The sequence below is a fragment of the Oryzias melastigma genome, linkage group LG11, assembly GCF_002922805.2.
Source record: "Oryzias melastigma strain HK-1 linkage group LG11, ASM292280v2, whole genome shotgun sequence".
NCBI classification, from domain to species: Eukaryota; Metazoa; Chordata; class Actinopteri; order Beloniformes; family Adrianichthyidae; genus Oryzias; species Oryzias melastigma.
In genome coordinates this window covers 7,697,664-7,719,798 of record NC_050522.1, presented here as the reverse complement: position 1 = coordinate 7,719,798, position 22,135 = coordinate 7,697,664, and the positions used below count along the sequence as shown (strand labels likewise).

Sequence of the window (22,135 nt, the reverse complement as noted above, 5' to 3'; positions counted from 1 at the left end):
AAAAGTCATGTAAAATTATGAAAATATTAGAAATGTGACAATCTGTAAAAAAAAAAAGTATATCAGAATAAAACGCAGAAATAAAATTGTCTATGTATTTTTCTATTTTTTCGTCAGTTTGTCATAGAGTAAATGATCTTCGTAAATGTGAAATAAAGGTTCTCTTACCTGAAAACTTATTCATTCATTGTCAGAGTGCTCTAATCGTGGATCATAAATGCCACAATAAACTCTCATTATACGGTCACACCATATAATGCCTTACTTATTATGAAATCTTTTTGGAAAACTTGTTGACCTTTTTAACTGGAGTGGATTATTAGTCATACTATTGACAAAATAACCAACACGGTCGCAGTAAAATGCGTACATATGCCGAAATAACACATCCTTAAAACCTCACAGTCTTATAGGAGAGGAAAAAGTTTATTTAATTTAATTTTTTTTTTTAACTTTTTCTGGAACCATCCTGAATGAATAAATAAATGAGAAGTTTCACAGACATCTTTAATTATTTTATTAATTCATATTTTAGCAGGAATAAACTACTTTGAATCAACTTTTTGAAACTATTTTTGATTTTATAATTTTGCGAAAGTTTAAATAACTTACATTGAAATAAACCGCAGACATTAAAATAGGTCAAACTTATAAAAATCAAGTTTTTGTGTCTGCTGGGGTGTCTGGGTTTACGTATCAGCTCGGATCCATACGCCCCCCTTCCTCCTTTTAGTAGACCGCAATGATTTAGAAGTTCAGGAATCCCACGTGACGTCACAGGGGGGTGATGTAATGCTTCTGTAAATAGATCGTATTGTAATCGCGCTCCAGTCCAACGTGGTTCCTCCGCGGAGCGCCGCTCGTCCCTCTCCGCTTGTTGGTAAGACTCCGTCCGCGTTTTCATTCACAGGAGCCGCATGACCCGGCGTGTCCCTCCGCCGCTCCAGCCTCGCGCTTCTCCCGCTTTCATTCAGCCTCTTTCGGTTCTCTCTTCTGGCTCGTGAGCGCGTGAACTTGTTGTTTTTTTTTTCTTTTCCGAAACGTCCCGGCTTGAGTCCCCCGCGCGGATGAGCGCTCGTGCCTACTTGTTGAGGGGTGTGTTGCGCGTGTGTGACAGCGCTTCCTCGGTGTCGTTTGGGAGTTCAAACGGGCTGTTTTGAAGTTGGAAGCGGATGAGTTGAGGCTGAAGCGCCGCTCCAATGAGTTCGGCCCGGTTCGGTGCCGCTGTCATCAGATATGGAAACTTTGGCAAACCGTAAGTAGCTGCAGTCGGAGGACCTAAATCATCCTGGTTAAAAAAAAATCTCAATAAAAAAATAGGAGATTTTTTTTAAAGATTACAATTTAATCATAAGCAACTGTAAATCTGATATTAATCCCGCTTAATGTTGTGTAGGAATTATGCATGACGTCATTGTACCCAATCTGACAGAAGGTTGTTGTTTTTTGTAATGTGCTGAGTCTGCTAATCTGCTGAGTGATGACTAAGGAAAATAGGATTAAAATCACTAAACTTTTTTTTCTTTTCACTTAATTCTAACAAAAGTATGGCACAGTATCACGTTTAATGGTTTATCATGTTATATCTAGTTTTCTCCTGCTTTGCATCCACGTCCCTGTGCTCACTTATTTGTTATACGTTTGCACACACTCACCTATGAAGTCACCTCTACTCGTCCGGGGTTGGAAAATGGGGGCTGAGGCAGGTTTAAACCTGTCAGGAGGAGGACCGCACAGCCCTCCCCTCTCTGCTCCTTTCTCCTCCCTTCCATTCACCCTACATCCTTCTCCTTTTCGCTCACTTGCCCTTTCCATTCGCCTCCTCATCATCTCCTGCGCTCCTTCCCATGGCACCCGGAGCAGCTTCGGTGTCGCTCCACCAAGAATAATAATTCAGTCTCATGTTTTCCTCCTTCAGCCCAGCGGTGACCTTTTGACCCTAGTGTCAGATTTGGTGACACATGGCTCGGAGCCAAACCATGGAGTTTTAGGCTCTCCTCCTTTGAGAAGGAGCAGCTGAAATCCCCATCAGTGGCTTCGTATCTTCATCCACCGTTCTGCGTTATTCTCCTCCGTCTCGGCTGATATTTTTATACTTGACGTGCGACTTCAGCGAGCAGTCAACCTTTCGTCGCCTCCTTATTATTAACTGTGTGGCGATGAAAGCCAAATTGCAGGCTCAAAACTAAGAGAGTCGGCACACAATAACTGGGAAAAAAGTCAGGATCACAATCCAGGAAGCCCTCGCTGCCCCTTCGGTGCTTACGTGTTATTAGTAACAGATAATGAGAGGCTGGGAGGAAAAGACAAACCGATTGTGTTCACCACAGCGCTCGCCCTAATAAAAGTAAATACCTGGAGCGCATAGCAATGTTCTCATAACCCCTAGACTGTTGTGCTCCCGCTGCCAGCAAGGGGATCATTTTCCCCAAGATGATGTTGTGTCTCAGAGTCAGAGATCCATCATCTGTGGCAACTATCCTGTTACACTTATTTAAGACCTAGTGTGTGATTTGTCATGCTTTGTCTGTGTGGAGATTTCAATTTGCAGGCAGGGAGCTGAAGATTTCCCGCTGAATGAATTGGAAAGAAGAAAAAAAAAGTTCCTCCTCATTGAGACTGATGTATTCTTCTGTTTGTGTAGGCCTGTGGATGACATGAATGAGAAACAGGACAGGCCTTATGTGTGTGGCGCTCCTGGCTGCTCTCAGGTCAGTAAGAAATCGAATCAATCTGCTTCTTCCATGGTAAAACAAATATTTTAAAAAGTCACAAGAAGTGGTTAAATAACAAGAAATTTGATTATATTGCTGTTTCATGTTTGGCATTTTTCTGATAATGGAGAACATTTTTAAAGAATTGCATTTCTGAGTATTTCTTTATTCAAATGTATTCAAAACTGTGCGGCTGGATAGCTCCAATATTGCTCGCCATTTTTGTGGCACCGGGAATGTTATGTCAGGGTTGTGAGGGGCTGTAAGCTAGTGGGAGAGTGTGTAAACAAATGGGTGATGAGAAGTGGGGGTGGCTTACACCTGGTTCACACCACAGGCCGCATCCATTCGGCGCTGGACGCAAAGCACCGCAGTCCTCCACGGCTGGCTAGCACAGTGCAGCGATCGTGTTGGCGTCTGGTCTATTTTTGAGCAATCCGCAGGAAGTTACACCAAGACACATGAGAGCATGTTCAAAATATATCAAATTTTTACAATAAAATACTGCAATTGTCGAATGCGATAATTTTTTTTGTGTCTTAACGGACTGTAGAGATGAAAATACAGTATTCCCCCGTATTCGCGGGGGTTAGACCCCCGCGAATACGCCAAATACATAAATACAGAGAAGCCCCATCTTCATCTCACCCCAGACCTCCACAGTTGAAGAATGTTCGTTACTGATCCATACTCATCTAAAACACTTCTGATAATGCTTTGTAAACTTATATTAAAACATTTGAGTACTCAACATAATAGTTTTTTTCTCAGAACAATAGACTCCAAACTGTCTCTCTGTGCCTTAAAAAAGCAAGTTTTTCGTCCTTCATCAGTCAAGTGCAAGAGGACATCTCTATCCAGATTTTTCAGGTTTCATCCATATAAACACCTGCACTGGATGATAATTATCCTCCACGATTATCAGGATTTTTTTGAGCCGCTTTTAAGTCAGCTGATGCCATTTCTCCATGCAGGCTCATTGTGAGAGTGCGCGCCTTTGTGTTTGTGTGCGTGTAGCGGACGGGTTGGCGTGCTCTTCAACTGCGCTCCCCTCCTGGGAAATTCACGCAGCACCTTTGGAAGCAAAAGTTTCATATAAGCATCTTGAGTTATCTGAGTTTTTGTGACGAACCGGAGGAGTTACGTGACTGAAAAAACACAGATCAATGTAGTGGGCCGACTACAGAGCGGGGGTGTGTGGTTATGGGTGTCTAAAACAGCTAGGGCTGGGAATCACTGAGTACCTCACGATACAATGCGATATGGAATATCATGATATCGTGATATTGCAATAATTGGTAAAAAATTATCTCTAATAACTCACAATATATAGAAGAACAAATTTTTTTTAGGAAAATATATCCCCATTATTTTTTTTAGCTTAAACAGTCATAATACACAACTTTTGTCTTATTTTGTGCAGCAAATAATACAATTTAATTCATCCATCACGAGGAGTGTAGTGATTTACCCGAACAGCTCATTTAATGCTCTTTTTCTCCACGTCTTCACATATGTTTCTCCGTCCGTGGTGCTGCAGCGCTTCCAGCTGGAGGAGCATCTGAACATCCACAGACACAAGCATGAGATGACTCTCAAGTTCCCCTCCATAAAGACAGACACAGCTTTTACAGGTGAGTTGATCCCTAAGGTTTTTTTGTTAGTTATCAGTTAACCCTTTAACACCTTCAACATCTTTAATATAATGTCATTTTTTTAACCAATAATACAATAATTCCAGTAGATTTTGAAGGAGAAAAGCGGCGTGAGCCGCTTTTCTCCTTCAAAATCTACTGGAATTATTGTGTTAACAATTAAAAAATAACAGTAAATCAAACACTGGAGCTTCAGTGTTAAAGCGTCAAAATCCTCCTGCCTCCACACAAATCAATTTACAAACTTCTCAGCTCATGCATGTATGCAGTGAACTCTTCTCTGCATCAGCGCTTGATGAAAAAGTCATGGCGATACGGTATAAAATCAGATAAACTCGACCCGTGCTTTGTTCGCTCTAAAACGGAGCGCCTCGTGTTGCAGCATGTTTCAGGAGACATCTGACCCACTTTGATTTAGCACCAAAGATTTGTTCTGCAAAACACTTAAACCCATTTCAAGCACTTGTCTCAATAATTACACAAACAATACAAATTTAGCTTTTTTTCTGGAAAAGTAATGACTTATTTTTACATTTATCTGTTTGACTTTTTAGTCAGTGAATAAAAATCATTTTTTGATTTATTGTAAAATCGTTTCCAGTAGTCTTTTAATTATGATTATGCTGCTGTTAGCCAAAATAACTGTCAGTTTCCACATAAATTTGCCTCTGAGTTGCTTTCTCTGTCTGTACAGAGTAAGCCCACCCCCACTTCCCATCATCTGTTTACACTCTCTCCCACTAGCTTACATCCCCTCACAACCTAACATTGCCGGTGCAACAAAAATGGCGAGAAATATAGGAGCTATCTAGCTGTACGTAAATTTTCTTTATATATGTCCTCGATTATCAGAACCATCTTAAACTTTGATTTAGTAGCAAATAAAAGGAGTTTTAAGGTAAAATATTAGTTAGCTCTTTATATTTAGCATCACTGAATTAGCAGGTAAACATTAAAATGTACACCATATTCGCCAATTGTATTTATTTTAATAGGAATTTGATTGCGGAGTATGATTAGAAGAATAAGCTCTTTTAAATTATCTTGATTTATGCCTTCAATTAAAAAAAAAAATCATAGTTTTCATGTTAAATTTACAGCAAATATCCTGCAATTTTTGGCTCCTTAGTTTCCCTTCAATATGTTTGTAAAATCCCTATTTTGAAAGACTCTGTTTGATATTATGAATTTTATGACTTTTTTTATTACCGTGTCTAAAATTTTAAATAAATATAGTTTTAAATGTTTTGCCTTGATAAATGTTTGGAAACCATATTTAATTCTGGCCCAAAACATCGCCCTTTCATTGTTTTGGATTAGACTTGCTGATTAAAAAAGAAAAGAAAAGAGAAGTCGATAGACACTTTTTTATACTCATCCAGCTGCACATGAAATTTCAAATATGTGAAAACATCTGCTCTACCTGAAGTTTGAACCTTTTGGCTAGATTACGGTAATTCACATACTTCACAGTCCAAACTCATTGGTGTGCATAAGTGCAGAAACAGCTGTCTGTCTGGATGCAAACATCAGCGTGAGATCTAACCTCTACAGACTCTCCCGCCGGGCCCCTCCGCCTGTTTCCCTGTCCTGCAGCATATCTCTCCCCCTGCAGGAAATCTCATGTCAAAACAAAGAGCCCAGATGACCTCTGACCCCCTCTGTGTTTAGACGGCTCAGAAAGACAGACTGATGTTATCAGAGCGTGCGCCTGAGATGAGGCTCGTCTCTCCTTTCTGCATTAAAACGCTGGTGATTTATAAAGCAAATGCAGCTCCGGGGACAGAGCAGCGAGATGTTAACACCTGCAGAAATTTTCAGAAATCTCTTTGTGTTTGATGCTTTCAGACCAGACTCCAACGCCAACCCGATTTTTGCAGAACTGTGAAGAGGTCGGCCTGTTCAAGGAGATAGAGGAGGAGTTCCTTCAAGCGGAGAAGGAGGAGAACGAGAAGCAAGTAATTATTCTGCAAGATCATTTTCATAAAAAGATTCAGATCAGAAGCTGAAAAGTTAGTATTTAGGACTTATTTTGCTTGTAAGGAAGGTGTTATTGTTGGTTTATTTATATCCCAGCAACATGTGCCATTAAATAAGCAGGTAAACCAACATGCTCACGCAGGCAGACATGGCTGTCATCACAGATCATAAAACACACACGCGTAATCACATCTTTGAGTTCCAAAGAGTCCCAGCTGTTCTTGCTGCTCCCTGCAGACCCTTTCCCACAATGGGCCATCCTGTATGAACCAGCACCCGATCAAACCCCAGCTTCAGCTGCAGCAGCACCCCCAGCATCCTCATCCTCATCCGCAGCCGCTGCTACAGCCCCTGCATCACCCTCAGACCCATGGCGCCTTGATGAGCTGCAGCCTGGCGGCCCAGCAAGCTCGGTCCTCCGCCTCTCAGTCCGAGTCCGTCGTCACGCAGACTTCTACCACGCATTCAGGGTAGGTATTTCCTCTAATTCCCCAACCTTTAGCTCTACTTCATAGCTTAAATGCACTGGTGTCAAACTCCAGGCCTTGAGAGACAGAGTCCTTCATGTTTTCCTGCTGTTGATTCCTTATTGGACAAATGCTCTTGACTCAGGTTTTCCGCAGTCAAAAAATGTGTTTCTGGAAGACGCAAGCAAGCTAGGGCTTTCAGCCTGATGGCTACATGAAGTGGTGTCGGTGTATATCTCATATATATATATATATATATATATATATATATATATATATATCTATTATATTTACGTATATATATTCTATATATACACATATACACATATATACACATCCTATATATGTATGTATATACTAAGTATTTATTATGTTTATATGTATATACACATATAAATATATATCATCTATATATATATATATATATATATATATATATATATATACACATATACATGTTTATCATATCTCCACGTCTGGGAATTATATAATCATTCATTCAGTCCAAGGGCTGTATTTTCTATGACAGCCGGTTTCGCTGTGTTTCTGTGTTGGAGTTTGAAGGCTCACTGTCTCGCATTAACCAGAGAGGGGACAAAAACAAAAATAAGGTTAGGGGACCTTTTTTTTTTACTGTCTGATGGAAATAAGAAAAATATCACAAAATTCAGGTGGCCCGAGTATGCATCCTGCAGCAGCTCTCTGTCAACCGGCGTAGCGAGCAAGCTCCATTGGCCCCCGAGAAGCGGGCTGGCTACAGCCAGAGAGCTGCCGCAGGTGCAACAGGCTGTCGACCTGTCCAGAGTGTATCTGCCTTTGCCAAACAGTTGCTAGGACGAACTCTGTCAACCCTGCGGCCTCAGTGGGTTACGAAAGTGGATTAAAGTTCAGGACAAAAATGCTTACTTTGGATTAGTATTCTACCCGCTCATCGAATCACTGCCCAAAGCTGAGTTCTTGATTGGGAGATCCGACGTGGTAACCTGCCAAATTCAGACATTTGAACTCTGACCGTGACGCTCAAGTCACGCTACTGGCAGACATCTTTGTCCATCGCTCAAATCGCACCACAGGACCTCACTTTGCGTCTGTACCATTGATGTAACCCTTGTGCTATCCTAGGTATGTTGATGTTGGGAGTGGGGTCATCTGGACCCCACAAGACGGTGCGCTGAACTTTTTTTTTTTCAATGATTTTTGATTTTTCTCAGGTGTCCGCGGCAGTCCTGTCCACCATCATCCACACTTATCATGAGATGGATAACACTTCATTGTTAGGCTTGGGTCATCTGGACCCCATAAGATAGCTCAAGGGCTAAATAGTGAAACACCTACCGCGCAAATCGCATTTGTTGTGAACGCAGCATTAAACTACGTTCACACCACCCTCTGCAACATGCGTTCAAGCGACCACTTCCTATGTATAATTTTTGTAAACGCATTTCAAACATCCACGTTCAAAACCCTCACATTCACACGTCGCTACACAAGTTTCTATAAACGTTTTCAGGCTCTGCATACAAAAGCCAGTGAATGTGCTTTGAAAGTGAAACCAGGTCAAACTTTGACCAATCAAGGACTCGGATTTGGTAGCGACGTATGGATGGCGTCTTTTTTAGTTCCCAGCTGGACCAACTATTTGGAGAAGGAATTCAGCCTTTGGTGTCCAGCTGGAGTTCTATGACATCAAGTCTTTCACCTATCGGAATAGAGCTATGAAAGGAAAAACCTGGAGCGAGATCTGTGAGATTTGAACCACTTTGACCCAACTAGGTAGCTTACATCAGCTAGTAACAGTCAAAAAAGACGTGAACAGCTAAAAGCATGTTCAAGAACCCATGTTTAGGGTGTTATTGAGCCATGTCACATGCCCAGTGTGTCCACTGCTTTGCCTAGAACTTCATCAGAACAGGTCAAACTTCCCACGAGGCCCGCTGGTCCTCCTGAGGTCAGAGACGATGGTTAGGATAAAATCCATGCACACATGCATATTTTTGGAACGCACATGGACTCGTCTGTTTGAATGTCTTATTTGTCCATCACACACCTCTTCATTTCCTGTAGCTCTCTTTCATCCTGCCTGTCCGGTCCTGTTCTTAACATTCTATAACTCATTCTGTCAGGGCCGGACTGGCAGTTCCCTCTGCATCTTTTATGAACTCATTAATGATCTCGGGAGGAAAAAGATCAAACGTCACTCCATGTTGGGTATGAAATGGACAGAGAGCAGGGAAAGAGAGGTCACGCCTCCCCCACCTCCACCACCAGCACCACCGGCTTCCTCTACTGTTATGTCTGTGGAAGCTGAACTAGACTGGAGCCTCTCAGTGTCAGGCCAGCTTCATGGCTCCCTGGTTATCACAGAGTCGAACAGTCAGATTAGAGGACTTCCTGTCTTTTTCTTGACCGGCTTCCATAAACTGCCTTGACCTCTGCAGATGGTTGTATTTTTTTCCCTGCATATGGACGCTTAAAGTCAGATTTCTTTCCAAATAATTTTGAATTGTTTGTTTTTGGTTGCTTCACTTTTTACGTCAGTTTAAAACCTGCAGGGTTTCATTCCTGAGTGTGACTAGATTCAGAAACGTCACTTCCTGTTTTAAGGTATAGTTAAGGGTGAATGGAGCATCTGAGCTTCAGCTGTTGTCTAATTAATCAAATGAGTTTGATTGGGTTGACACCGCTGAATGGGATACAACCAAGAATAAAGTCTTTAATTGTTTATTTGAAGTCTGAAGTATGCCCGGCATCTTAGAAAAACTAAAGATTTTTTATATTATGAACACTGAATTAATTTCATTTATGACTTTAAATGTGTTTTTGATACTGTTGACACTGCTGCTAAACAATTTTCAATTTTCAAACTTTATTTTTTATGGTTTTTAATCAGTTAAACTTAAAAAAAACAACTGTTCATTAAATAAATAGTTTAGATCCAAAACTTAACTCAAATCTTAAATTTAGATTAATGTTTTCAGTTAGTGTCTTATTTTCTTTCAGAAGGGACTTTGACCTATACGAGTTCCTCAAAAGTGCTTCCTAAAATGTATAATTTCAATATTTGACATTTCAAACTTTTCTTTTAGCTTGCAGCAACCTTCCCTCTGGTACATCACGTTAAACAACCTAGATATTGATTGGACCTCAACTTCTGTAAAAAAATAAAATAAAAAAAAGACAGTTTTTATACCATGAGAACCCAAGATGACGTTAGTGTGTCAGAAAACAAGCCATCAGTAGTGTATTGGTCTGTATATCCCACAAGATTTTCATTTAAGGAAAAATTGCTCTGGGTTCTTAGGTGTTTTTTTGAATTTCAAAATTAGGAGTTTTACATCTTTTTGGTGTTTAAATTTACAATTTAAACATTTTTTGTGTTTTGGATATTTTTTTAAAGATATTTCTTCATTCATTATAGCTTTTTATAATGACTAAGGTTTTTTTTAAGAATTCTTACAATGTTTGCATCCATTATCATGAAATTATTTTCAGTAAATATTGTTTCACAAGTCTATAAATTTATATTTTTAATGCCTGCATCCTTTTCTGCAACGTTTCCCACACAAAAGAACCTCCAAGGAGCATTTCATCAGGGTCAAATTTGGGAATTGAAGTGCGCCTGATGTCTTTTAATCAGATGTTTAGTGGTTATGTTTCCTCCTATTTGTTCTTCAGAAAGTTTTTCCCCTCCACAATTGCCCCCTTTGCATGCTTGGTATGAAAGAATACCCCCAAAATGGGGGTATTGTGTAGTTCTTTGTAACACTTTACAACACGTGTCAAAGTCAAGAGAAGTCAAGTCATTTCTAACTTGTATAATTTTGAGTAAAGAGTAAAATATTGAAAATTATTTAAGATTTAAGTTGATTTATTCTGGAATAATATTACTGCCTGTTTTTATTTATAGTTATGTTAAAAAGCTAAATTTTTAAAGTTTTAAAAATTTAGTTTTAGTGAGTTCAATAAATGTTTATCATGAAAATGGAGTCAACCTTGACCGATTTTTGTATTAAATAATGTGTTATTGACCAATAATTAATATTAATGTGCACAAATGTTTCAGTTGTCAAGTACACCTAATTGCCTAAAGCGTCACAATTAAAGCGTCACCAGGACGGCTTTCAAAATAAAGCGTCAGGAAATAGTTTTGCAATTTGGAAGAAATTCCTTCAAACTAAAAAAAAATGGCACATCGGAAGTGGTTGTTGAAGTTAATAATACATATTTATATATATACTCTTCTGTATTTTTTACAAGGAATTAGCCTTTCACTTACTGTAACTTTTCAACCGTTAACACGATAATTCCAGCTAACGGTTGAAAAGTTACAATAAATCAAAGAGTATAAAGACTGGAGCTCTGGTGTTAAAGGGTTAAAACCTAATTCAGACATTAGTGACTGAAATTCGCGATAGTTAAATGAATGAATTAATACCAGGTTTTTCATTAAACCTACTTAGGGTTAAAGTAATGTGAGGAGATTTATGGGGATCTAATGATGACGAGAACAGAGGGACAGCTTGAGGGGGAGTAGGATGGAGGCTGTGGGGGATGGAGAGACCCGGGGTGCCATGTGCTGACCTAACCGCTCTGGCTCTCGTCCAGTCGGACGGCGTGGGCCTGTGCCGCTGCGCTGAGCTCATCAGCAATGATGTCATCACTGATTCAGAGAGCTCGCCGCCCGTTTTGGATGCAACAAAGTGCAGACATCCCAAAAACTGTTTGTTAAAAGTAACCACAACAGCTCTTCCGGGCCTGCTGCCAGGCAAACTTGGTCGCTACGGAAACCGGACGTAAACAGTGGAGGAAACAGTAAAAGCCGGCCCACAGTTCATTAAGTAGCACTTTGTAGGTTTCTCTGACTAACATGTCTGGATCAAGCGGGCACATTTTTTCAAACTCAAACTGACCACTAGCTGTGTTTGTACTTTCCTGTCATGGTCGGCGTGGTGCAGCACAGATGTTTAGAGCTTATATCAATTCTGGCTCATTGGTTCATCAAGTCTTCTGTCCACACTGCAGCTCTTTCATTTCATTGTGTGATTGCTTTGCAGCATTCACACTATAGTGATTCTCCTGCTCCTCGACGGACGTTTTTCGGCACTTGAAAACTCAATCACCTTTTCAGCGATTTCAGCAATCTTGATATTAAAACGTTCACGACATTGCTGTTTGTACTTTTGGTATTCATAAACTTTGTAGTTTTTGAAATATTTAGCAAAATATGCCTTGTAGGAAATGATTAAGAAATTGCTCAAATTCTTCAAAAACGTTGTATACAATGAAACTTGTAAACACCTGAATATATTCAGCTACAGACACCATTCAAACTTTAAAATGTTCAGCAACTACTGGGCTTTTATAGGGTAATTTTTGAATTTAGCAACATGCTAGCTGTTTTGTCAAAATTAGACTTTTTTAAGTTCTTTAGGCTAACTTGGAGTTCAGCTAATCTTTTAGCATTATGCTAACTTTCTTGTCAAAATTGGACTTTTTTAAGTTCTTTAGGCTAACTTGGAGTTTAGCTAATATTGTAGCATTATGCTAGCTGTTTTTGCAAAATTTGACCTTTAAAGTTCTTTAGGCTAACTTGGAGTTTAGCTAATATTTGAGCAAACATGACGTCACCCTTTTCCTGAAATAAAATCCTAATAAATATCAACATTTTCCAAAGACCGTTTATGAATCCACTCTGTTCTGATGATGAAAACTTGAATTAAAAAAAAAATTACATTTTTCAAATGACTAATCGTTCCAATGCAATGCATTGTGGTCTCTATTTGCCAATCTAGTGATGCACACTAGTTTTTCGCAGAGACTTGTGGGGACTATCAAGGACACTGGATTTTGGAATTGTAGGTTCAGACACCCCTACAAAATGGCGACAAAATGGCAAGAGCGTCCTCTATACATAGTTCATTAAATAATTAAGGCACAACCTTAGTCTCATGGCTGTTCCACACCCCTTTCATGTAGGTTTTGTCACACTCCTTTTCCTCTCATGCTGTTACTATGATATTGTATGAAAACTTGTATGTTCCTGAAGATAACCCAGATTGTCAGTGCTATTTTCTTTTCTATGAACGCCCACAGACCTGTTTCCGGGGCGCTTTCCTGCCACCTTCACATGCGGAACCGCCACAGACAACCTCTAGCAGCTTCCCTACCTGGACCACTCCCAGACCCCGCCATGCAAGGAGCATCTGCTCAACACATGACTGTGAGGATTAGTCAAGATTTACTCACTGCTTGTTCATTCATCTTTTTATTTTACGCTTTTTTTCAAGCTTCATTCTTTAACCATTTATGCATATTTTTTCTGACTAAAAGCTGTTTCATTTTCTCTAATTCAGGTTGAAAAGCAGATGTCCTGTGCAATGAGTATACAGGCTCCAGTGCATCACCCCCCCTGCTCCTCCCCCCAGGTATGTATCAGTCCCAAAGTGTCTCTAGTTACTCCTGCAAAGGGAAAATCAGATATATTGGAGAACAAACACAGTTATGTGTTCTTGGATAAATTGGAAGTACTAAACCACACAGTTGTTTGTAATTATTATGGAAACATTTGACAGTAACAGAAAGAATGATGCTAACACAATGATTAGCTTAGAATACACTTACAAAGGTAATACAGTTATACTAGTCACAGTCAAAGCTAACCAAATAATACATTTCAAACAATTTAAAGTACTAGTACTAGTAGTAAAATACTAACAGGCACCAAAGCAACAGCTTCATATTGTATGATCTTACTCTGATCTGATTGGAGATTCAGAAGAACATTGAACAAAAAATTCAATTTTGGCCTCAAATTTGACTCTAAATAACATAGAAACACAATACAACAAATCATTGTCCTTCTACCACCATGCTTGACAGCTGGCATTTTGTGTTGACATGCAGCGTTTGGTTTTTCATAAGCCGTGGAAAACTACTTCCATCTTGATATCACCTGTCAGAAGGAGTTTGTTGCTCTGCTCGTACTTCTTGTAATCTTTCTTCCTTGTTCTTGTATTAACACTCCTGAAGCTTAAAAAACAAGCAAACTGAGATCATGCTCACTGATAATCAGTTCATCTGGTGAATCTGAGAGGCTCCACCTGGAGGCTGCTTATCATTTTAATCCCTTTTGATACATCAAAGACACCAAAATGTTAACATAAACAGAAGAATATCACGGATTAGTGAATTAACGTGTCATTTTATAGACCCACTGTGATGAAAATTGTGTTTTTATGGCATTTTTCTGATGATGGAGGACATATATTAAGAAAACAAGGCTTCAAGCTGCATTTTAGAGTATATCCTTATGCAAATCGTTGTGAATCAGGAGCAGATGAAAAAAAAACTGTTTAAAAGTTAGCATATTTGTGATGTAGAAAATATCCACAAGCTTGCTGCTTTGATGCATCCTCTTGTAGAAGACTTCATCCATGTCATCCAAGCTGGCATCTGGCTCAAAACTGTACAGCTGGACAGCATCACTATGCCTCGCCATTTTTGTTGGACCGCTAATGTTAGTTTAAGCTAGTGGGAGAGTGTGTAAACAGAGAGTTATGGGTGACAGGAAGTCACAACAGTCCCGCCCACCATTTATAGGGACATTTCTAATGAACTCCTGCCACTCTGCAGAAACTATGTCCTAGAAAACGAAACAAGTTTTAAACATTTTATCAAAAGCAGTACCAGCTACATGTGTCAAAGTCAAGGCCCGGGGGCCAGATTCGGCCCTCCGGGTAATTTTATTTCATTGTTATTAATAGCCCAAAGTTATCTTGCACATATTTCTTATTTGTATCATTTTGACAAAATATATTTTCATGGAGAGTAAAATATTGAAAGTTAGGTTTAAGTTGATTTATTCTGGAATAATATTCCTTAATTTTTATTATTCATAATTATGATAAAAAGTTACGGTATTAAAGTTTTAAAAATTGCCATTCTGCTAGTTTTTTTTTCGGACTATTTTGGTATTTACGCTAGCTGTTACTAGCTAACTTGCTGCTAGCTAATTTAGGCTTTTTTTAGGCTATTTTTGAGTTTAGCTAATGTTTACACACTAGCTGCTATGGCTAATCTAGGCTTTTTTTGTTGTTTTTTTGGCTGTTTTGGAATCAGGCTATTTTTTACACACTAGGCGTTGTGGGTAATTTAGGCTTTTTAACAGTTTTTTAGGACATTTTGAAGTTTTGCCTATTTTTCCAGCTACAGGCTAGCTGTTTTTGCAAACCTAAGGTTTTTTTTTTTTTTAGTTTTTTTCATGCCAATTTGGCATATTTAGCTAATATTTTAGCTAGCTAACAGCTTCAGCGTTTTTAACTATTAATTTCAATATCTTCAGCTACCAGCACTAGCATCTTCACAGGTAATGCTGTATATCTAGTTCATAATAATGTTAAAAAGTTATGGATTTAAAGTTTTAAAAATGTAGTTTTAGTTTGTTCAATGAATCTTTATCCTGTTCGACCCGCGACCTAAGCTGTGTTTTGGATTTTGGTCCCTTGAGCGACTGAGTTTCACACCCCTGGCATAAGCATAATTAAAAGACTACCAGGAACACTTTAATCAATAGATTGAAAGATGATTAGGACTTTAAGTCTCACAAGGACCATGTTTGTTGTGTTCTGATTATCACATTACTGTAACATCAAGTTTTGACCACTTTCCTCTATAGACTTTTATGGATATAACGGATCCAAGTCTTCAACTGATCCTTTGCCAACCAACCAAATTATACCAAAGCTGGAATCCTGGCCATAAATCTGCAGCAGCTTTAATACTTTTATTTTGAGACGTGTATTTTCTAGTTTGTGCTTCTTTAAAACCAGAGGAGGTGTGCTAAAATGCCTCTGTCGTACAGTAACGCCACACTCAGCCCCAGTGGAAAAGTAAACATTTGACAAGTGGATCAGTGTTTCATATACAGTTTTTCTGTCCTCATTCACGGATCCCTCCAGACAAGAAATATCAACCCGATGTGTCATCCAGACAGAGGAGACCCATGATGTAATCGCGGGCCTCAGGGTCGGGGTGTTTCTGTGTAGTAAACAGAGCTGAAACACTCATGTCCCATCCTGCTCCGTGTACGTGGCCGTGCGTGCGTTTGACGGGCAGGCTGGCTGGCACACACCGCGGCTCTGACCTCATCCTTTGGCACCCGCTAAATGTGCTTCCCATTTTTTTTTTTTCACTGCTGCAGGGTGAAGGCGGGGAGAGGGTGGGGGCAGAAATCTGCTGCTCCTTCTCTTAAATGTTGTGTAACAGCCAGCAGATAGCGATGTTGTCAGGGATGCGGAATCGGGAGGGGTGATGTCATGCTCCAAACATGTCCTCCCTCTCCGGCGCAGCGTGTTAGATGAAAGGTGAGATGAGGTCTAATTTAGCACGTACCGTCTATTTAGTCAGGTGACACGTCGGAAAGATAAAGTGTGAAGTTATCAAGCTGCAGCATTTCCACCGGTGCGCTTTTTTCTTTTTATCAGTTTTCGCTGCTGTAGGTTTAGATCAGGAGTCTTCAACCTGCAGCTCTGGAGCCACTTTTACCCCTTCCTTGTGGCTCTGTAATCAAAGAAAAATAAAAGTTTACATTTTAAAAAGTAATGTATAAAAGAAGTGAATCACGAGTTCAACTAATAGTTTTTTTTAATCACTGTTGACATTTCACTACCTATTACTACATATGCTGCATTGAGATGATCTTTTGTGACATAAGGTGTCCTTTATTTTGAAAAATCCCTCAAAAGTTACTAAAAAACTATTTTCTTTTTACATTTGTTTTATTTATTCAAAAAAACATACTTCATTTACATTCATCATTATAAAAACAAATCAGTGTCCTATTTTTTAAAGGGTGAAGTTTGACTTTATGGCTCCTAACAGGTTATTGTCAATGAGAAACTGACCCAAATGGCTCGTTGAGGTATGGAAGGTGGCAGACCTCAGGTTTAGATAAACTGAAATGATGGACTACAGTAGAGGGAATACCTGCAGAAAAAAAATAGTATTTTTGATCATTTTTTAATATTTTTTCAAAGCGTTCCCTGGGGTCTTTTAATTATGATTATGCCATTTTTGGCCAAGATAATAAAAAAAAAGTTAATTTCCTAGATCTGCAACCTGCAACATGTGGCTCTTTTTTATAAATAAAAATACAAAGTTTCTTGATGTTAGCAAAAAACTGTAATGTAACAAGTGAGAAAGTTGTAAATAGGAAAAAAAAAACTAACTCAAACTTTAACTCATTTACAAACAGTTAAAGAACAGTGCGTATCACAAGTCGAACTACAACATTTTGACACATTTTTGTGTGTCCTGTCCTGTAAATAGATCAATGGACGTCAGTAAGCACATCCTGAATCAAGGCGGTATTATGCATATTTTCTATTTTTGACAAAATTACAGAATTTTAAGTGCGTTAAAAAAATATGGCAGGGGTCACTTAATTAGCTCGGATTGAATTATGTTTTGTTAGATTTACATTTCTGGCAGAGATTTTTATTTGATCACTGCTGACATTACACTTGCTACTAACACTTGAGATCATATGTGACAGGGTGTCTTTTATTTTGAAAAGAATCAAAAGTTAAAAAAAAGTATATTTTCTATTAACATTTGTGTTGTATTCATGCAAAATCAACAACAGTTCATTTATGTTTATCATAGTAGTGACAATTAGGGGTGTGCTAAAATACCGATATTGCGATATATCGCGATATTTAGTCCTGCGATTTATTCTCGGTGAGTTCTCATTGAGAACCGATATTTTATTTTTGTTTGAGGAGGCGGTAAAGCGTTACATTTGTCATCCTTTGGTGAGATAGGTAGGGGGCGCACTTTGCAAGATTGGCTGGATATATTTTCCCCCAAAAATATATGTTTTTCTTTATAATGTGAGTTATTAGAGATGATTTTTACCTATTATCGAAGTATCGCGATACCATCAATATCATGAGCCAAGTATCGTGTATAACATCGTTTTGTGAGGTACCCAGTGATTCCCAGCCCTAGTAACAACAGCAGAAATACAAATCAGCGTCTTATTTTTTTAAAGGGTGAAGGAAGACTTTGTGGCTCCTACTGGGTTGCAGTCAGTGAGAAATCCACTCGAATGGCTCTTTCGGAGTTGAAGGTCGCAGACCCCTGTCTTGCAAATTGGCAATAGTTCATTGGAAATTTGTGTCCAAGTTGTGTTGCTGCTGAGTAAGCCCGCTCCCACTTCCCGTCGCCAATCTGTTCACACTTTCCCGTGCTAGCTTACAGCTCCTCACACCCCAAAGCTAGTTTTGAGCCACATGTCAGCTCAGATGAGGAAAACAGAGACGTATATGGAATCTAGTCGTCTATAAGGAGAAGCATCAGAATGGAGCAAGGAGCTTTTTGCTTCTACATCACGCCTACAATCTTTTTCAAGCAGACATTTTTGCGTCTGTTCCCGATTTACAACAATTTAAATTAAAAGATTCTCAAACATGCAAATTTAAGTTTAATTTTTCTTTATGTTCTCCATCGTCAGAAAAATGCCACAAGAACATGTTAAAAACACCCTTTAAATAGGATTTCTATTTTCATATTTTCACCATTTTCTTCCCTCCATTACTTATTTATACATGAACTGAAGGTAATTGAATCAAACTGATTTATTTGACCTCAAACAGACTGCATGTGTGGTGCAGGGCTGCAGCACCATGCTGTGGTCAACAGACATGCAGCAAAAAAATTGAAAAGTAGTAAAGGAAACTTTTATTCTGTGAGTTCTACATCTGGAGTGTATGCGTATTTAGTTCTCTCCACCTTCTTGCAGGGGCCAAATTAAACTCCCTTCACACATTCATACTCATTCATGCCCCGATAGTAGCAGAGCTGCCATGCAAGGCGCTAACCGGGCCCCTGGGAGTAATGTGGGGTTCAGTGTCTGGCCCAAGGACGCTTCAACACATTTGTGGGCAGAGAGGGAACTGGTGCTGCCATTAGACTGAAAAAGAAAGTAAAAAGTGAGCCCCTTCATGAGTTTGATTCTCCTAGCTCAGCGGTCTGCAACTTTTACCGCTAAAAGAGTTGTTTGGTCCAGTTTCTCACTGACCAAAACCCAATGAGAGCCGTATTCAGACCCACTTCTCTGATTAGAAACATGCATTTGTTTATATTTTTGTGAACATAAGCCATTCATTTATAAAATGTAGCTTTTAAATATTTATAACAATGGAATTATAACAGTATTATATTTCTGCTCTATGACTTTTGACAGCACCACATGCTAGTTCCTTTCAAAATAAAACGTCATGTAAGATCCTGCTGTAAAAGATTTGCAATTTTACTTTAAGAACGTTGTCTCCGAAAAGCAGCTCGACATAAGAATATGAGTTTAAACGTATTCTATTAATAAACCAGTCTAAAGATTCAAAGGAAGTAATTCAATGCTAACATCTAAGTACTTTTACTGTATATTACATCAAAATAAAAGCACCAAATAGGTTTTTGGTTTCTATGTGGTTCATTTAAAGACCGTTTTTCTCTTAAAGAAAGATTACAATACCAAGAAATTTAGATCTTGTTCTCTATTTTTGTTTCATTTCTGTTCAGGTTAGCTTTTCAACACTTCATGTGCAACGAAATGACTTAAAAGAAAAATATTTTAATGAGATGGAATGACTTATTTTTAGAAAATACAGAATATTTGCTCTCAAGTAAATCTGCAAACAGAAGAAGTGGAAAAAATGTCTTTACTTGAGGTATATTTCCTTAAGTCCTTTGCCGGAATTAACACCTTATTTATTAACTATTTTCCATTAAATTGAAAATATTGTTCTAATTCTGTTTTTATGTTCATCAAGAAATTTAACTTACAAAAAAACATTTTCGGTGTTTTAAAACAATTGAGATTCATGTCAGATCCATTCCTTTTATGAAAAATATCGATATTGGTATCGATATCGCTGACCTTGACTGACATCGAATCAATACCCAAATGCTCAGTATCACACAGCCCTATTTTTTACAACTTTTATTTTGACAGAGAAAAGCTTTAAAGTTTTTGATTTTTTTTTTTTTTTACATTGTATTGGTTCAGATTGACCTTAAAGTTAAGCAACTTTTTATTTTTATTTTTCAAACTTCCATAAACTTTCTTGGCTTTATATTTTATTCCTACATTTCTCCTTCAAATTTGAGTAAAAACACAACTATTTGATCAATTCCTAGAGTCAAGGCCCGGGGGCCGGATTCGGCCCTCTGGGTAATTATATCCGGCCCTCCAGATCATTTTATTCTATTGTTATTAATTGTTAATTAATTTGTTCAATAAATGTTCATCCTGTTTGGCCCACCCTGTTCTAGTTGCTCATATTATTGTCAAATATTAAAAAATGTAAAAAATCTATTCACTCAGACATGTTTTCTCAAATTAAAATTATACAACTTTCTTAATAAGATTATTTTTCTATCAAGACAGTTTTTTACTGTGAAAGTCTCAAATCAAACATTGAATTTAGTTGATGTATTTTCTCTCTTTGCACAAAGAGAGTCAAACAGATGGTGGGGCACCATTACCAGCAGCAGCTCCCAGGAATGCCCCCAGTCAACACCTCATCCATGGGTCACATGATGGAGATGATGTCACAGCGCCAGCAGGCCCCTCCCCTTCAACACCACCATCACCACCACCCTCATCACCCCCAGCTTTCAGCTCCACCCCTCCCATACCAGCATCAGCAGCGATGTCACGCTCCGCCTCATCAGCACCACCAGCTTCATCAGTCAGTGAACGTACCCCATGCTCACCATTCACCGCCTGCACACGTGCACCAAGGCTCCCCACCCGCCCCTGCACTGTCCGCCGCACCACAGGTGCTCCAGCGTAGAAAAAAACATCCCTGATTTGATTTGAGGAAACTAACTTTTTTTTTTTTTTGCAGTTATCCCCACTTGCACAACAGCCACCACACTCCCAGCATGCACTGCAAGCAGCAGGAAGCTGCAGCAGCGGTGGAGGAGGCAACCGGCGCAGGCGGACCGTCGAGCAGGACCCGGACGAGCGGCGGCAGAAGTTCCTGGAGCGGAACCGGGCCGCAGCCACCCGCTGCCGGCAGAAGAGGAAACTGTGGGTGTCGTCGCTGGAGAAGAAGGCCGAAGAGCTGACGCACACCAACCTGCAGCTCCAGGTTGGAGGGCGCCGCCTGAACACGCCCGAGTGATCACGCCGACCGATGCTTAACGTGTTTTCCTGTGTCTCCAGAACGAGGTGACGTCGCTGAAATCAGAGGTGGGGCAACTGAAGCAGATCCTGCTCACCCACAAGGACTGTCCTGTCACCGCTAGGCAGAGAGAGGCGCAGGGGTACCCCAGTGAGTAAACCCCCCAAAAAGCTCAAGCATTTCTAGAAACGATTCAGCCCCGTTATACCTGATATGGACACATGTTGTAATGTTGTAAACACCAAATCGGCCCAGAAACCTCACAATCTCCTAGAACTTTTATCCTATTTTTGACCAAACGTGCACTTTAGGCAGTACTTTAACTTTAAAAAAATTGCACCTTAAACTGACGGAGCAACACAGAACAAAGACGGTGATTTTTCTAAATAAAACCCTTTTTTTTAACTCAATTCAATCAAAACAACCTCACTCCAAGAACGGACAGCCGGTGACTTAGACAGCTCTCTCTGTGTCCAGCTGCAGGGGTGAGTCCAGGAGGAAGCCCCACCCCTGCAGGTCCCGGGTCTCACCTGCAGGCAATCCAACACAACAGCATTTCCACCTCCTCGGCGGCTGGAGGCGACACCGGCCGCGGCCCCCAGCCGGGACATTAATCCTCCACGCACAGACTGAATCTCAAAATTACTGAGAACACTGAGCTTTTTTTTTTTTAAGCGCTTCTATCAAACTTTTATCAGAGAAAAACCCAGAAATAATATTTCTATGCATCAGGTATAACAATGACCCATTCTGTGAGCCTTTTTTTTTAAACTGTGATGGTTGCAACTGGATGCACAAAGTGACAGTTTGTTTTTTGTTTTTTTGTTTACATCGCTTTAATCACCACCTGCCAACCATCTTGTTCTTTATCTTGCACTAATTCTAAAAAAAAAAAAAAAAGGTCTGTATTTCTAACAGAGCAGCTGCAAGAATGCACCTGGTGCCTTTAAATTGAAGCAAAAGGAAGCTTGCAATAAATAATGTATTTGTTTTTCTTGACTAAATGACTATCAAATGCTATATTTAAATCTCTGTGACTTTGTGTAAATAAAACCCATTTAAAAAGCCATTTGATAAAAAGCTGACTGTACAGTGTTTCCTGACTGGTACATTTTTGTAATACATTCGCC

The 22,135-nt window shown here is 39.4% G+C and overlaps 1 protein-coding gene across 2 annotated transcripts; it reads left to right on the top strand.

Annotated features, from left to right (window-relative positions):
- The first annotated feature begins 47 nt into the window (after positions 1–47).
- creb5a (cAMP responsive element binding protein 5a) lies at positions 48–21,906 on the top strand. Of its 2 annotated transcripts, none has more exons than XM_024294186.2 (11): positions 48–880; positions 2,645–2,711; positions 4,255–4,348; positions 6,218–6,327; positions 6,587–6,819; positions 12,910–13,036; positions 13,170–13,241; positions 20,332–20,658; positions 20,727–20,972; positions 21,047–21,155; positions 21,483–21,906. In XM_024294186.2, exons 2-11 carry the CDS (start codon positions 2,658–2,660, stop codon positions 21,617–21,619), a joined length of 1,509 nt encoding a protein of 502 aa, XP_024149954.1. In that variant the 5' UTR covers positions 48–880; positions 2,645–2,657; the 3' UTR covers positions 21,620–21,906. The 2 variants fall into 2 exon arrangements, with proteins under 2 accessions (XP_024149954.1, XP_024149951.1); XM_024294183.2 differs by having other exon boundaries at positions 48–1,255.
- The last annotated feature ends 229 nt before the right edge of the window (positions 21,907–22,135 follow it).

Excerpts from the sequence above, each read along its gene's own strand:
- creb5a (XM_024294183.2), top strand. The coding sequence starts at position 1,200 with ATGAGTTCGGCCCGGTTCGGTGCCGCTGTCATCAGATATGGAAACTTT. Across the intron at positions 6,820-12,909 it reads ACTTCTACCACGCATTCAGG|ACCTGTTTCCGGGGCGCTTT; the intron begins GTAGGTATTTCC and ends GAACGCCCACAG. Across the intron at positions 13,037-13,169 it reads CATCTGCTCAACACATGACT|GTTGAAAAGCAGATGTCCTG; the intron begins GTGAGGATTAGT and ends TCTCTAATTCAG.